Genomic DNA, 17,426 nt, shown 5'->3' on the forward strand with positions numbered 1-17,426 from the left:
TTGAATGAGAATCTGGAAATGGAGATAAACATCATCTATGGAAGTCATGCTGGAGCATGATTCATAGAATAACCCATGTAGCTGTATGCAAGTGCAGTTACACAGGCAATGCCAAATGAAATGCCTTAAGGGAGAAAATATTCCAAAAATACTTCAAGTAATCAATGAGTCTTGAATCTTTAACAAACAAAACAAAACACCCCAAAAAACCATATACTGGCCGGTCATTATGCATTTATTTCCTGACTTTCCCCTCTCTCTCCCCCTCTCTCTCTCTCCTCTCTCTTTTTCTCTCTCTTTTAGAACACCAATGATAGCTGGTGGGTTATTTGTGATGGACAAATCCTATTTCGAAGAGCTAGGAAAGTATGACATGATGATGGATGTTTGGGGTGGAGAAAATCTAGGTATGTGCATCATTTAACCTTGGATCTTTTTGAAGAAAAGCAAGTGATTTCTTTAACCTAATTTTTATGAGTTCATGGCCTTCATCTGCCTATACAGAAAGGATTTAAATGACAGCTAAGACTTAAAGTGGATTATTGGGAAAAATTCAAAGAACAGTTTCAGTTTAGAAAAAGAATTAGAATAGACTAGGACTGCTGTGTTGAATATGAAGGATTGAAGGGGAAGCGTTTGTTAGCTATACATTTTATTGACCTTTGTGAAAAGGCTGGCTAGTAAAATGAAGGTAAGAAATTGCAGTAGAAGCTTAAAAAATAACTTCCTGTGTAGCTTGAAAATGACCCCTTGCCCTATTAGCTAAATTAATTAAAATGCAATAGTGTTTAAGTACTACCTGTTTAAGTAGCTTCTTAAGATGTTGTTGAAATTTAATTGTGTAACGCAGAACACGGAAGTTCATGAATTTAATTCTCGTATGCACCCTTTAAGAAATCAATTAATGTAACTGGTTGTGGACTGATCTAATTTATTTTTTCATGTCATCCTTTCTTGTCACCTATGCTTAAGGTGTATTATAACTTTATAGATCAGGTCTAGCATCACAAGATAATTATGGCTGAAATGTATGTTCTTTATAATTCCCCATTTTCAGCTGATTGGATGCCTGAGATGTAGGAGATGGCCTTTGGCCCTGTTCTCATTCTTGTCCTTATACAGTTTTCAGTTTGTTTCAGTAACTGGTTTTGGTTATTTAGGTTACAATAGTGTAAGGTATTGACAGTTGTTTTTTTCCTGTTAAGACTGTCGTATTGAAAAAGAAATCACTGGTGACTTTGTGGGGGGAAAGTGCATTTTCTTTTAACAGTCCTTTAGTAGAGATAAGTGTTTTAAATAATTTTTGAAATAGCGTGGCTTACAATCAATGAATAAACAGTTCTAACGTATACATTGGATATGCAGTGTATTTTCTTTCAAACTCTAATTTCTATCTATCTCTTCATCATGGTTTGGATGTGCTGACATAGATCCAAACATTGGTTACGTACTTTTTTTTTAAATGCTGGTGTTAAAAGCTGAAGTATTTGAATGTTTAATGGCCATATATAGTTCAGGGGAAAACAAACACTCTTCATTGAGTGCTCTCATATTAAGATACAAGAACGTGTAAATGAGTCTAATCCCTTGCTGTCTCAGTCAACCATGTCATACAGTCCTTTTCATAATTTAAATAAGCTCCATCTCAAAACTAGTTTGGTTCTTTGTTCCTATCAGTGTTGATTGTGCATAACTAAAACATGTTTATTTGAAAATTGCAACTACTTTCACTTTTTAAAAAATTCCTAAGAAACTTGTTGCAGAACTATCTCTGCAGTATTTCAGTTGATTTTATTTTATCTGATAAGTTGTTAAATAAGTGCATATAGTGTTTTTAACACAGACCTTGTGAGTATATTCCAGTGTCCCTCTTTCTTTGTTATATGCTGACAGAAAGTGGTTCTTCTTCAGTGCTACAAACAGGTTTCAAGATCCCCCTTAGAAAACTGTCGTAGTCCTTTCTAATTCTTTTCCCTTCACTTACCAAGATAGTCTTGGGGCTCTAAGACACTACTGCACTTAAGTAAAGGCTTAAGAATGTGTTTGAGAAGCCACTTTGACTTCACATTATTAAAGTTAAGCAGATGCTTAATTACTTCTGTGAGAAACTGGGTGCGTCTACATGAGATGCTTACTGCTCATTAGCTTATTAACACTGCACAGTAATGTAGTGGTTAAAAATTGTGCTAATAGACTACTACGCAGTGTTATTGGGCTAATGTGCAGTAAGCGTCACAAAACAACTGTGCTCTGGTGCTACTGCACAGTAACTCTACTGCGCATTTAGGTAGTACTTTATCAAGCAAATACTAACCTAAATGCACGGTATCTAAGGTGCATTAATGAACATGTAGATGTGCCCACTGTGTTTTAGTTGTAATATTTCTGGTTTAAATACATGCATGGTGTAATTCTGTTGCTTTCCTTGGTTTTCTTGATGAAATTTTACAGGGTGTAAGGAGGAGTTAAGAGACTGAAGCCAGAGTTGCCTTGCCTGTCTAACAGAAGATGCATACAACAAAGTATTGATTAGCTTTGCTGACTGCTCAGGTTGGCTTGGGAAGCCTTCCTTTGGAGGTGACAACCATGAGATTTCAAGGGAAGCAGTGAAAGAGGAGTATCAGACAAAAAAAAGAGAGCAGCTGAAAAAGCAGTAGGTCTGGGGGAGACCAGGAGGGAAACAGTGGACCTTGCTTTGGGGTGCTCAGGTCTGTGGGCTGGATTGGGCACAGAGGAACTGCTTAATCCTTTGGATGGGGCAAGGTTGTCTTGCTCTTTAGCTTTGCCTTTATTGCAAGGAGCTCTCTGTTTTACTGTGAGAGACTTCAGGTTGTACTTCATAGGCCTCCATTCCAGGTATCACACACAATTAACTGGTTAATTGTTCCGTTACCTTGAGACCAGCAACATGTGCAAAATACTTATCACACAATAAAAAACTCCAACCAGCTGTAAAGTTAAACCTTCAAAATGTGTACTAACTTTATAGCTGGTTGCTATTGAGCTTTAATTTGCACGTGTAGCAGGGTCTTCCCTGTGGCTGGCAGTCCCGTCAACTATGGGCTCCCAGCTGTAGGTGTGCACCTTGTCCAGCTGAGGCTGCAAGTCTCAAAACTGTTTGGGGCCTTCAGCCCCAACAGCTGCGAACTGTGGGTCACAGCAGTACCCTGCAGCTGCAGGGACCCAGAGTCCCATAGCTACAGATGCTGAGTCCCTGCAGCATGCCTTCTTGTGATCTCCCTGCCCTGGAGGTGTGTGGAAACCCCTAGGGTGGAGGATTGCTACTGTGGTGACTTCACCTGCCCCTAGGGGTTTCGTACACCCCCGGGGTGGACCGATTGCCTGAGTGGTGATCCTCCCGCCTCCAGTGTTTCATGTACCTCTGGGCTGGGCAGATCACCACAGTGCCTGGAAGCCCCTCAACTGGAATGTCTAGAGCGCTTGGCTGTGGGAGCTTGCTTCTTGCCAGTGCCACAGGAGCTTGCTTCTTCTCAGTGCAAGGGGAATAAGGCACAATGGGATCTCATTCACAATCCCAGTTGCACCTCCTGCCATGCACATGTGGCATGGCAAGAGGCACAATTGTGTGAATTGCATATTAAATCCCATTGCACTTTTACCTACACATGTAGAGGAGGCCTTACCCATTTAAAGAGGTAAAGTCCCTCCTTTGGGAGCTAAATAGAAGGTAGTTCCTTGAGGGAGGGCCATAGATAAGCAAGGAAAGCTAGGGACCAAACAGCCGGGAGTTAGGGATTCACCCCACTCTAGAAGTCATGCATGGGCTTGCTTCAGGAAGTATGTAGGGAGTCTAGATAAGGCAAAGGATCCTTGGGTTCTGTCAGCTTTGAATCAAGTTGCACCCTCTCTCCAAGCAAGGAGTTTTTGAGATGAACAAGCAAGACGTCTCTGTTTCTGCTGCACTGTCTTCTGTTTTTCCCACATGGAGGGAGCTAGAGGTAGTTTTGAGGTCTCCTTGATCAGTGTCTTCTCTTTCTGTTCCAGTTTTTGACTTCTTACAGCACAGATGTGCTAAGCTTAGTGAGAAGGTAACTGAAGTTATCACAGTACGTACTAGTTGGGGGGAAAAAAAAAATTGGTAGGAATAATTGAAAGGCCTGAATTTTATATTCAAAATAATAGTCAAAGTACACACCAGATACCTGATATCTACATTTGACAGCTTGACATCTGTTGCTGTATAAACTCCTACTGCTGTAATGATATGGTTAGACTGGTGCTATATTTGAGTAAAATATTATATATGATGTATACTATCTATAAAATACTGTATATGATTTACACGTACCACATGCACCTTTTCCCCAAAAATCAGCCTCCCCAAAATTGTGGTGCATCTTAAGTAGGAAAGCTGATTTTCTCCTGTGTATAGAAGCACCCCACTATGATTCCTGCTCACAGCAATAGTGGCATTTATATTCAGACTGAAGAAGTTAGCTGACTTAATGGCTCGTTATTCTTTACTCCATGGGTGTAAACTACCATATGTCCTTTTTAATGGTTTTGATGTTCCACTAATCAAGCTAACTTTTTTTTCTTCTGACAATTTTGCTTGTTTTTCCTGGTCTCCCTTCTCCTATTTCATAGGTTTGTAGGTCGTTTTTAGCTTTTTTTCAAAATCATAACCTGTGGAGGCCAGCCTTTAGCAGCAGCTAGGTTTTCAGCTCTTGGTTAAGCAGGAAAAGGAGGGTGAGCAGCTGCAGATTAGGTTCAGTCCCTGCCCTGGAAAAATCTCCTTTTTTCCATCTTTCTGCCTTCCCCCCAAAAAAGGTATGTCTTATTTGAGGGCACATGATATGCAAGAAAATATGGTACTTTTAAAGAAGCTCCATTATGTTTTCTGCTGATCTTTTAAAATTTCTAGGATATGCAGTGGGGGACATTAATTTGTCCGTATATTTGTACTTATACCTCATTTATAAATCATGTTTCCAGTGTTGTGATGCTGGTTTCATATTTATTTGAAAGAGTCTGAAAGACTGTCTTTACCACTGTGAGGTGATATATTTTACTTTCACTGTTAAATCATTGATAACAGTTTATTTGTTGTATAAAGTATATTAAAATGGCTGTAGATCAATGATGTGTTCAGCCTTTCTTGATCTTTAGGACTGCCACTCCTAAGAATAATGAAAGATGTCTGCACAATAGCACTGAAAAATATATCGGGAAATTGAATATACTGCCACACATTTCAGTTTACCCTTAGGTGTTAGGATTCTATGTTTTCATAGTGGTTTTCCTTCATAGTTTTTTATATTGATGCAGTAAAGTGGACAAAAGCAAAAAATAAGGATTTTAAAATCTTCAACCCCTTGTGATTTTAAATTCATCTTAAACCCATTCAGGTTTTAGCTGTAAAGTTGGTTAAATGATAACCAATCTACCCCATTCCTGTTCATATGTGTCCCTACCTTCCCCTTTCACCTTCCCTTTAGCTACTTCTCATCCTCTACCCTTCTCTGCCCAGCTTCTTTGGGATTTAAGGTTTCCCAAAACCTGTAACAATATACTGTACTATTGTGAGAGTTGATGGGAGATGGCATTAGGTTGACTGAACTATTTACCATAAACTTAGTGATGTGTAATGAAGGTGACTGTGGCCATGTATATTGGAAAGGGCTCAAAATTTATACTTTTTAATTCATAGCATTTCAGTGCTATACAGGCATTCAGCCCTCCCCAACGCTTCAGAGTCACTGACATGGCACATATCAGTAGTTCTTTCCAGTCAGAGGACTGCTCACTCCTCCAGCATCCCCCACGTCTTCGCCTCTCACTGGCTTGGGGGAGGGTACCAAAGGACCAAGCAACCCCTGCTGTGCTCCATGGAGCTTGTAGACATTTCAGGAAACACTTTTAAGATTCTCCTCCTCTTTTTTGAGGATTGTTTTTGAAGCACTTCTTTGTGTGTGCACACATCTGTGCTTGCTATGTGGAATGCTTCAGAGGCAGTTGGAGCACTTCAAATGTTTAGTTTTTTTTCCAAGACTTATTCATAATTAAATAAAGATTTGCACTAGGGATATGAACAGTAAAACGATTTATCATTTAATTGATCAGCTCAGCGATAACCGGTTCTAGTTTACTGGTTATCATTTAGCCTGGGACCCGGTGCAGTCTGGGAGGGAAGGGAAGGGGAAAGAAAACCCTGCCGTGCCCTAGGAGGAACCAGAAAGGTGGCAGGGAGGGAGAGAAGAGAAGGGAGGGGAAGGAGAGTAGTTGCCTGCTCTCTCCCTTGCAGTGCACCAGCGGCTGGTAAACCCTTGCTGGCTGCTGCTTGCCTCTCCCCTCCCTCTTCCTACCTGTGCTGCTGCAGCTGGCCCTGCGAAGCTGCGCATCAGTGGCTGCAGCCCCTCATTGGCTACTGTTTTCCCCTCTCCCTCACCCCGCCAGATGTGCTTCCTGGGCTGTACCACCTGCCTGGTAGGACTGCTTTGGACCCTAGCTCCCCGTGCTGCTCAAGGCAGGTGGCTACAGTCCCTTCTCCACAGAAGGGCAGGCATCTGGGGCTCAATGCACCCTTCTTTTGCCTCTTACCCCCAACACCCAACTTCAGAGCCACAGGCTGGAGCCCAGCACTGCCATGCCCATCTCCATCCCTGTGCCTAACTGATGAATTGTTTAACCTGTTGTAATCGCAAAAGGTTAAACGAATATTTATTTAATCAGCATTTACATCCCTAATTTGCACATGAAGGGTATTCCAAAACTTATTTAAACTGAAATACTTTTTCAGAACTTGACTATAGAATACAGGCTTCCCTCACTTTATGCAGTAGATTCGTTCCTGAAAAACTGTGCATAACTTGAATTTGCATAAAGGGAACCCACCTTACAAGTTAACAAATAGGGATACGTTCCAGGACCTCAACTGCATTGGCAGCAGGTAAGTCTGCTGGGGCTGGAGCGGCACTGGGCTCTTCCCAGTGGGGGTACTGGGCTGAGCTGCATTTGAGGCGCGTGCCGGTGGCACTGGAAGGGGGCCAGCGCCACTGCCGCCCTCATTGAGCACAGCGTGGCCCAACTCCCCCCACCAGAAAGCCTGGCCCCAAGGGCTGGGGTGAGTAAGGCTTCAATCTGGCCCCCAGGTGGTGGTGAGGCAGGGATGGGGCTGGAGCAGAGGCAGATGCTGCACAGCTGGGATGGAGGGCATGGCTCCTGCTGCTACAGGCTGCCGCTGTGGGCTGGGTTCAGGGGAAGCACTGGGCTCTTCTGCGGGGGAGGGAGTTGGGCCACGCTGCACTCGGGGCAGGCAGTGGCAGCACTGAGAGGGGAGTTGGGGAGGCTATGGCAAATTTTGGGGTGGCTGCAGCCACCCCCCCACCCCCCTTCCCACTCTCTCCCTCACCACTGGTGTGGGGTGCAGATTGAAGCCACACTCACCCCAGCCCACTCCCTCCCTCACCACTGGGGCCTCCACCCCCCCCCCCCCCCCCGGCAATACGTTTTTTTTCCCCCCCCCCCATGTGCAATGTCTTGTTAGACTGAGTTTAATCCTTAAAAAATAATTCTAGTTCTCTTTGTTTACAGTATAAAGTCTGATGTCTAATTTTGCCTTCAGGAGAGCATACAACCAAACCCCTGAGAATCTAAAGTTGACTTCTGCTGTGCTTTTTGCTCCATGCCTACTTGTCTGTAGGAACTATACAAAAGTATCTTTTACTGAGTTCAGCTACCTTCACTTAGTTTTTTATTACTGAGTAACTTTTCCTAACCTGCCCTAGAATTGAATTGTTCTTTTTTTGTATCAGTCCTCTTGTAGGTTTTAATCTCTGGGCAAAGAGCTGTGTAAACTCTCTTGTAAAGCTTTATGCTAATGAGTCACACTTGATAAATAATGCTGTTAGGCAAAAAAATTATAAAAACCATTAGGTGTTGCTACTTTTCAAATGTGAGGCATATGAGCCCAAATTTGAACTGAGTCTGGAAAAACTTTTAATTAAAAGTAGAATTCATTCTGATAAAGCAGCTTTCTGTTTTGGGGTCAAAAGCCATTAGAACAAGTAGTTTTCTGTCAGTAAGAGGTCAGGGCTCAGAAGTGCTGAAAACACTTAATTGCCATGCAAGGCAATGAGAGAATGGAGAGAATAATTTAGATCATTAGATATTTTATAAAAGATAATTTCTGATAATTGTGTGTTCATGTGCCAGAAGATAGACATAACAGCCTTCCTGGCAAAGTCCCCTTAGATGCTGTATTTTTTTCAGAAGATTATCCAACTACAACTTAACCTTGCTTATTTTGCAGAATTACTGGTCATTTGGGGATGGAACTTTTCACCATGGCTTAAAGCCTAAAGATTGTCCAATTGGAGAGAATTATACCTCAGCTACTCAGAATGCTTGGATTCACCTTATTAGCCCCAAAGCCAAAACAGTGGAACTGATCCCTATAAAAAGAAAAACAATTTAAAAGAAAATCAATTCTTTGTTATATAATCTACAACATCCATAGCTATGTTGTGCTCCCTTCCATGGCCAGGCCATCCAGAGGAAAAAGTAGTGAAGACTTGGTATTATCAGCAAAGCCAGCTTGTACCATTTGTAACCTAGCCAGAGAGAGATCCCACACGTGTTAAAGACTTCGACCATCTGATTCCAGGGAACAAACAATCATCATGTGAGTTAATGTTCTCAAGAAAATAGGCAGAAGTAGTTTAGATTTTTTATTTTTTAAGTTTTAATCTTTTCATTTCTGAAAGGCTACCTTCATTTTTTATTTCCATATATTGTCGTTAGTGAGGGCCTCTGGGAATGTTCTTGGAGAAGGAAGGGAAATAGTAACCATTTCTCAAATTAAACAGCAACCTATCATTGAGTGAATAGTTTCTTCTGAATTAAAGGAATACGTATATAATTTAATAGTTTTTTTCTTTGTTATTGTGAAGGGACTGTTTATTAAAGAACAGCACCCAATAATTTGCAACGGATTTAAGGAAGAGTTAGTAAAAGCATAGCTGCTGTAAGCACTCCTAATTGACTTCTTTAAAATGAACTTGTGGACTTCTCTGAGTGAGTTTCCTTGGCAGGGGGCCGAGACCAGAACTGACACGAGTATCTATGAGCTGTTGGTTTCTCTAGGACTTTGTCCCTCACCAGCTAGTCAGTGAAGTGTATTGGATAGAAGCCTTGCACCCTGTAGTGAATAAGGCCCATCCTTTAAATTCTCTCAATTCAGACTACTGCGAAGTATTTCCTTCTAGTTCCAGCCTTTATAATTCAGTTTATCTCTTGTATTAACTTAAGTGATTTGCTTGTTTGTGCTGTTGAGTCAAGTCTTAATTATGGCTTTAAGTTGATTTATTGTATTGTTCCATTAGCGTGGCAAATTTGTGGTAACCTAGCTCAGTAATGTGCTTGCATACTTTTTTTTTTTTAAATAACATCCATTAAAAATACACAGCGGCTTTAAACTATCAGAGAGTAGTATGGCTTACAAGTGTTGATGACTTTGGTTAAAAAATACCTACAAGTTGTTTGGCTGTGCTTCCAAGTGCATACACAAGTCATTCATACATGAATTTAGAGAAGAATGAAGTGACATGGTCAGGCACAGATTCTGAAGAAGTTCATTAACAAACTAGAGAGGCATCTTACTATTCATATAGTTAGGTACCTCCAAATGTTCATTTGCACTTGCCTAAGTGTTTTGTTTTTTGTTTATTTTAATACTGTGTTATATATTGTTGAGAGATTGGTAAACATTTGGTAAGCTTCAAAATGTACACATTTTTTTTTTTTTGTCATGTGTGACTACTTATTGCATATGTCTTTATTGCAGAGATTTCATTCAGAGTTTGGCAGTGTGGTGGGAGCCTTGAAATTATCCCATGCAGCAGAGTGGGCCATGTCTTCCGCAAACAGCATCCTTACACATTTCCTGGTGGGAGCGGTACTGTGTTTGCAAGGTAACTTTCTGTCTATTCTTGGCTGAAATATGGGATTTTGGATTTCTTCAGATGATCAGCAGGTGGCAGTAACTTCATTATACTTGCAGGCCCTTTCACTAGCAATACCTGCATTTTTTTCAAGTGTTTAAAAAAAACCCAAACAATTAAAAGGTAAATAACTTTCATAACTCAGGAAATACACAGTTTGGGCCAGGGAAGCTACATAATAAACATTTTTACTAAGGGGAGGGAATTTGTTGAGTTTTTATCAACCAGGTGAAAATCTGGGGAAGGAGGAAAAGGGAAGAAAGGCTTTGGTGACTTTGTGAGGGCGAAAAATTGAAAACTTTGTTCATCTTTTGAAAGATTTTATCAACAGTCTGTATTTTGGGATTTTTTCAATACTGTTTTTAAAAGTTGCATTTTCCTGAAATTTTGTTGATCATTGAAAAACTCTCAAAACAAATATTTTTGCCTATTTGTATATTCCTTGCTTTGCTTTTGTGTTGAACAAGTACATGAAATTGTCAGCGCATAAACTCAGATTTTTCTGTTCAGACTGGGCGTGTCTATACAAGATGCTAAATGCATTAGCATTGCAAAAAAGCATGCACTGGTGTTACTGCGCAGTAGCTCCGGTTACTGTGCATTGCATTGCATTTAGGACCTGTTATTACAGGTACTAAATGTAATGTGCAGTAACTATGGCACATTAATGCACATGTAGACATGCTGGCACACTGAGTAATACCCATTGGAATCTAGTGTACAGTAGGCATCCACTCTTTTTTTTTTTCTGCATCTGCTATATCAAGTTTCCTTCCTAATGCTACAGTTTAGAAAAAAATACTTTTATATTTTTGAGAGACCTTGTGTTTCAGTAGATCAGATGTTACAGCTCTGCTGCTGATTAACTGTGTGACCTTGGCTTTTTCTGTCTTCTTTCTATAGAATGGTGGTAGTGATTCTTATCCACATTCATAAAGAGGTTTGATACCTATGTAGTGCTTTGACTTGTAAGGTTATTTTTACATGTGTTGCCGATGCAACACTGGGCGTTTTTAATTGGTGAACTATGCTAATTAAAAGTGCCCGGTACCGCATCAGGAGCACGTGTATCAGCGGTGCAGAGCACCTCTGTGCTGAGAAAACAGCGTTGGTGCACTTTGTACTAAACGTGTTTTAGTTCAGAGTACACTGCCGCTGTTTTCTCAGTGCAGAGGTGTGCTGCGCTGCTGATGCATGTGATGAGCAAGGCTGCCAGAGCATGTCAATTTACATGCCCCAGCAGCCTCGATTTTAAGAGTCTGCTCTGACGCACTGGATTTCCTTGCATGTGTGCAAGTGTCTTAAGTGCCTGGGAGTAAAAGAAATATTTGAGGAGGTATTGTCAGAGGTGCCATGTGTTTTTTCGGTACAACAGATATTCAGTACTTGGGAATTCCTTCAATTACTCACAATTCAGTGAAGCATCAGAGTCCTAATTTATGGGATTTACAAGGTGTCAGATGCAAACCAAATAAAATAGCTGCCTGTGCTGAAGGAAGTCTGGAGTTTAAACAAGTTATATTAAGCACAGTCTACTTAAAGCACAGTCATGTGCTCTTCAAACCAGGTAGTTTTGTTAAGGATAGTATAACATACTATATCAAGAACTCTAATGTTGCAGATTTCTTTGGGGTTATACTGATTCTGCTTGTCAAATGGTGCTAGTGAATGGGTTTACCTGGTGAAATACAATTGTGGGCCTTATTTCTCTTAATATATTTCTCAAGATATTTCAAGATATTTTTTTCTTTTGTTAGCTGGTTCCCTGCCTTTGAGTTTTGAATTTTAGACTGCCATGGAAAAACTTGGCATGTGAAAAAACAAAAGTTGATAATTAAGACACCTTATTCCAGTACTTATATTGCAGTTGTGGGAGGAGGTGAGAGGATCTATTTATTTAAGTATATTATTTAGACATATGAAATGACTTTCACAGAATGTCATAAAAAGGGTTACATAATATACATTGGTGTGGGGGGTTTTTCATACTTTATTCAAATTTCTGTCTTCGGCCTGATGCTAAGATAATCCTTCCTCCAGTCAGCTTTGAATAAATACAGGATTCGGAATTTTAAAACAGGACGATGATGTCTGTCCATGTTAAATGTGATGCATCACATTCGCATATGACTGGGGAAGCTGCATTCTTATTGCAGAATCCTTTTGGATCATATAATGTGTGAGGTGGGAAAAAGGAAAGAAAAACAAACCTTCACCATTTTTGTTCAAGCCTTAGTGATTTTTTTTTTTATTTTATTTTTTTTAAGATTGTTGAAGCTTTTTAATCCAGTGTTGCTTCTGGTCTAGCTTTCCCCACACCTGTTCTTTGTCATTGCCCTTTGACCTGAAATGCCATGAGAGTCCTTTACAATTCACTAGAATTGTTTTTGGATGGGCTATGTTAATTAAAGCAATTCATAAAAATTAAGGGTTCTGGCTGTATTGGAGTAGCTGGACACTAAAAATAGGTGTAAAAGGTGCCAAAAATTAGTATACCAAGAGGAAGAGGAAATATTTCTTTGCTAGGTTGACTTTAAAGAAGCTGTTGGAATCTACCTAGCACTCTGGAATGTTAAAATAAGTCTAGGGAGGTAATAGATTAGTGGGAGGAAGATAAGGGAAGAAGTCATATACATGATATTAATCACTTGGGTCTGCAGTATTTACTACTGTGCGGGCCGGGAGCGCCCCGAGCCCTTTTTCGCGCTGCACGCGGGCTGTGGCCAGCAGCCCGGGCACGCGGGGGCGGAGAGGGAAGGCCTTCGCTCTGGAATTAGGCACGGACGCGTATCGGTAGTTTAAAAGATTGTTTACTTACACCGAGATGGCAGTGGTGTAGGCTGGAAAGCTTGATTAAGTTGCAGTTACAGAAAGAGAAAAGAAAACAAAAACTCGAACCTGCAGAACACGAGGGTACGTCGCATAGGGTTCCGGCGACGAGAAAATAAACCTGCAGGACTCAAACCCGGATAGAAGAGCTCTGAGGCCGATCGTAAGGGCTCACACGAAGTTTGTCAGGCTCCGTGGGTTCTTCCGTTCACTCATCCACATGAAGTTTGCTAGGCTCCGTGGGTTCGGTTCGTAGTGCGCGGGAGGGGTACGTCTAGGAATTCTATCGGCGACGGGGAGAGGCTAGAGATTGATCAGATCTCCGTTGCTTGCTTCAAATGCACTGGGTCCGTGAGGATCCGCAGCGCTTAGAGATCTTCACACAGCGTGAAGTCTCCTCCTCCCTTGTTCGTGGAGTCCTCCAACTTGGGCGGAAACCACTCCAGCCTCTTATACGGCTAGCAAGCCAATCACTAGCCGCCACGTGTGAATAATTTAGAACTGGCCAATAATGGGACTCGAATTAGCATACCAATGGCGGGAACTCTTTGCAACGAGCATCCCCTCTCTGCAGCAAAGAAATGCACCCTGCAAAACAAGCTCCAAATTGGCGGGAAATTCTCCCTTGCACCGGGGTTCTCCTCTGCAGCAGAAAACTCCACTGTGCAAGGAAGCTGCAATTTAGCGAGGACAATTTAGCAGTGCCGAAGCACACACAAATAAAAATCACACCTTTTGGGTTGTGACAGCTACAAGGATATTGCCTCTGTGTAAGTGTATGTATCATACTGGAGGTGTTCTGCTGATAATTTCTAATCAAATAACATGGTTCTGTGCAAGACTATCTGTTTAATAGTAAACAACTAATTGATGTACGTATCTTGAATACAGTCACAAGAAGCAATTTTATGCTTTATTCAATGATTATTAAACAGATTCTCTCTCTCACATACACACGTTTTTAAATATGGTGCATGTACTTTATATATAAAGTAGAAACTTTTTTTTTTAATAAGAAAAGAGACATCCTACAAAATGATAAATTATAGTCCTACTGCAGTTTAGAATGGATTTAAAGATTCCTGTTATGTAAAAATATAAGAAAGTGTCAGAAAACAAACTTCAGGAAATTTTCTGTTTAGTGCAGCAGCTCACTAAGTATGAATTTTAGACAGTGTTTCAGAAGTAGCAGAAACACAAGCTGAAGGTTAGACAATTATCTGTCACCTCCACTGCAACAAAGTCTGTTAGGTCATAAACCTAAATGTTTCACTATTTTCAAGTGTTTTGTATTATATCTACATAGTGCTCTTGTTGTTGTGTCGGTAGGTTCAGAAAGAAGATTGAAACATGCATTCTCCTCAAGTTAGTGAGTTAAATTTTCTGTGAAAATTTCACTGTCATTGAAAGTTACTGCAAAGTTAAAGGCACATTTTCAAATATTGTCCGCTATTGAGACCTTGAATATTTCTCCAGGTTAAAATACTGAGTCAAAAACCACTTATAAAGTAATAACATTTCTTTTATTAGAAAGGACACTAAAAAATAGTGTGTTTAAAATTTGTATCTTTCTAAATAAAAGCCTGGATCAGATGTTCATGTAGAGAAGGCACAGAAATTTATCTCAAAACATCTTGCAGGCACACCACCTCAGATTTTTTGTTCCTTTTTTTTAAGCCTGTTCACTTTTTCTTTTTTTTCCCTAACATGGAAATGTGTTGAGCTTATGACAGCAAACCGTGTGGTAATGGTGGGTAATTTAAGCATAGAATAAATGACATGATTAACTGCAGTAGGACAAAATATAACGTACATCTTAAATCATTTTGCTCCTAGAAATACACGTAGGGCTGCAGAAGTCTGGATGGATGAGTACAAAAATTTCTATTATGCAGCAGTGCCTTCTGCCAGAAATGTACCTTATGGCAAGTAAGTTGGACCTGCTTTTTCCTATTCACTTATTCTGCTCAAGACCGTATTCTCTGAGGGTGAAGGAATGTTAGTTTTTGTACTCCAATTCTTTAAAATCTGTCTACAGAAATGTGTCATCTTGTAAATATGCTTTGAATATTCTCTAAAATGTATTTAAATCCAACTGCCAGAGCTTGTAAGTTGCTGTTTTGGTTTCTTTAGCATTCAAAGCCGAATGGAGTTGAGGAAAAGACTTAGCTGCAAACCCTTCAAGTGGTATCTTGAAAATGTCTATCCTGAGTTAAGGTGAGTGTCAAATAGTCTGTATCCACAGCAGTGTGGGGTGGTCCTCCCCCGAATTGTCTTGTTACTTTTTTTTCTCCTTTCTGCATCCAAGGGATATTTAGTTTGATCATGGTTCTGATAGTGGGTTTTCTTGGCTTATTACTTCATTCTAAACTGCCTTTTTTTTTTTTCGACTGACCCATCATCAGACGCAAAAGTTGAGCTTATTTGAAGGCACTGGCTAGAGCACAGCCCCGAGTTAGGCAGGCTTATTCTAATCCATTTCTCACAGAATCTGTCATCTTGGGCAGTCACTAACCTTTTGTCTCCGTTTATCACCTGCATAAAACAAGATGCCACCTGCCTTAAACAGTGACTGATCTAAAACTACTAAAAAGCTTTGAAGGTTAAATTTGCACAGTGTGAGTGTATGTTGTTACTTAGAATGCAGCCTGACTAATGGATTTCCATTCTTCTCTGTAAGGTAGAAAAATCCTCAGAGCTATATTTCTTTTTACTGGGTTTCAAATGAGTAATTAACACTAGGCTACCAGTATTCTTCCCTATCAGACCTCTAAGTCTCCAACTTGGTATGTATACCATATGCATAAATCATCTTAAAGTAATTGTAGGATTATGTGTGGCTTTCAAAAATAGTACATTTCTTTCTCTAGCTGTTTCAAAGTACTTTGTCAGAATTCACTGAAATAAATTCTGCTAGTACAGTGTCTTTTTGTGTGCAAAAGTATCAGCCGTTATTCCCTCAGTGAAAGCTTTTAGAACCCTACATATTGGCATCTGTCTTACAAAGAAGGGTGATGAGGACAAGGAAATAACATCATTTTATGTTGTCTTCAGAAACTTCCTTGATGTTTACTATGTATTAGTTTTAGCTGCAGTGACCTCCCTTAAACTCTGACAGCATCTTTTCCTCTGACTCTCTTCTTCCTCCTATTTTTGCCTTCCAAATGGATGTGCATAGATTCTCTTGTGTTTCATGAATTTAAGTACATTCACTTTAATCTTAAAGGGAAATCTTTTAAATTTCTAGTTACCTTCCTATCCTAGCAAGTCCCCAGACAGTTAACGCATTTATTGTGCAACTTTGTTCCATTACCATGGTGCCATTTTGAATTTTAATCAAGATGGCAATGATGCATTTTAATGGTGGAATATGCTCTCAGTTAATAAAAGCCTAAAAGTCGCTTATAACAAGTATGTTTTGGTTCCTGTGACTTGTATATGTCTAATTCTTCCACGTCAGATTTTTGAAATATTAATTTATTGTATTGTGGAACTTAATAGTTAAATATTTAACCTCACTTTTTAAGTCTATGCCAAAACAATCATGGCAGAGGGTACTAGAAGGAGCAAGGAAACTCAGCACAGCCTGCCTTATTCTACTTGCCTTCCTTTTTTTATTCCATCTCTTCATTTGTTCACTCCCTTGCCTTTGAATTGGGCTGTGTTCCTCTCCTTTCATGCTACTGGGGCACTAACAGAGTAAGCCCTGGGAACACAGTGAGTTGTGCTTTTCAAGTTCTTAGTTGCATCCTCCTCATCAGCTGAGCAAACAACTTAAAGAAAAAATTTACTCCATGATGAGCTGGAACATGCTTGATGCGAATGAAATATCTGAAGACTTGCTGCAAGCTTCTACTGAAAAAGGAGCAAACTGATTAGTGGCTTATAACTTGGCCAGAGGTAGCTGAATTTTCATGGGAGCTATAAAAGTCAGCTTTTTGACCCCAGCGTGCCTCTGCCAAATATTAAATCCCCACTTGAAAGCAGGGAGACACTTGAGTTGCTCAAAGGAACAGTAGAATAACTTCCTAACATTGGCAAAACAATTTTTTTTCCGTAAACCCATTTTCAGAAATGGAAAAACTGTGGAGCTTTTTTTTATTTGACTTTTTTTTTTAATTTAGAAGAGAAAGTTGGCCTGAGACAGTGATGCAGTGTGCCAAAATTCTGCCTCAGTGGATTTAATTTTGGCAATATTTTATAAGCAACTGAGAACAAGGCTTCTATAAATAGGAAGTGTTTAGACAACCTTAACTATAGGCATTACTGCCAGTTCAGTCTATCTCTCTAGTCATGAGAATTCAAATGTTCACTTCAGTTTCTTAGTATAATTCAGTCATCTACTAGTGAGCCTATAGTTTCATTTTATTGGACCATTTACTGTATCTACTTGTTTCTAAAGATGAGGGTTTTTTCCCCCATTTAAGGGAGGAGACCCCTTTGTCTCAGAATCAAGTACGGGGGTGGAGGGGAGCAGACAGCTGCTGTTGCTTGGGCTCCAGCCCCTATCTGGGGTCAGTGCCATAGCTGCAGTTGCTGTCTACTCCCCCACTGCTCCCTGCCACCTCCCCCCTGCACCCTCTTTTCCCCATCTTTTCCCCAACCTCCTATGCAGCCTCTGCATCCCTGCCTACC

General features: G+C 40.3%; 1 protein-coding gene across 1 annotated transcript in view; it reads left to right on the forward strand.

Annotated features, from left to right (window-relative positions):
• GALNT2 (polypeptide N-acetylgalactosaminyltransferase 2) overlaps positions 1-17,426 on the forward strand; it is an 87,214-nt gene that overhangs the window by 54,107 nt on the left and 15,681 nt on the right. Inside the window, exons 11-14 of the mRNA XM_025194727.1 lie at positions 304-407; positions 9,806-9,932; positions 14,628-14,720; positions 14,925-15,008. Of these exons, the coding sequence (XP_025050512.1) occupies positions 304-407; positions 9,806-9,932; positions 14,628-14,720; positions 14,925-15,008 (408 nt within the window). The remainder of the gene's footprint in view (positions 1-303; positions 408-9,805; positions 9,933-14,627; positions 14,721-14,924; positions 15,009-17,426) is intronic.

Source organism: Alligator sinensis, unplaced genomic scaffold (assembly GCF_000455745.1).
Source record: "Alligator sinensis unplaced genomic scaffold, ASM45574v1 scaffold448_1, whole genome shotgun sequence".
In the NCBI taxonomy this organism is placed as follows: domain Eukaryota; kingdom Metazoa; phylum Chordata; order Crocodylia; family Alligatoridae; genus Alligator; species Alligator sinensis.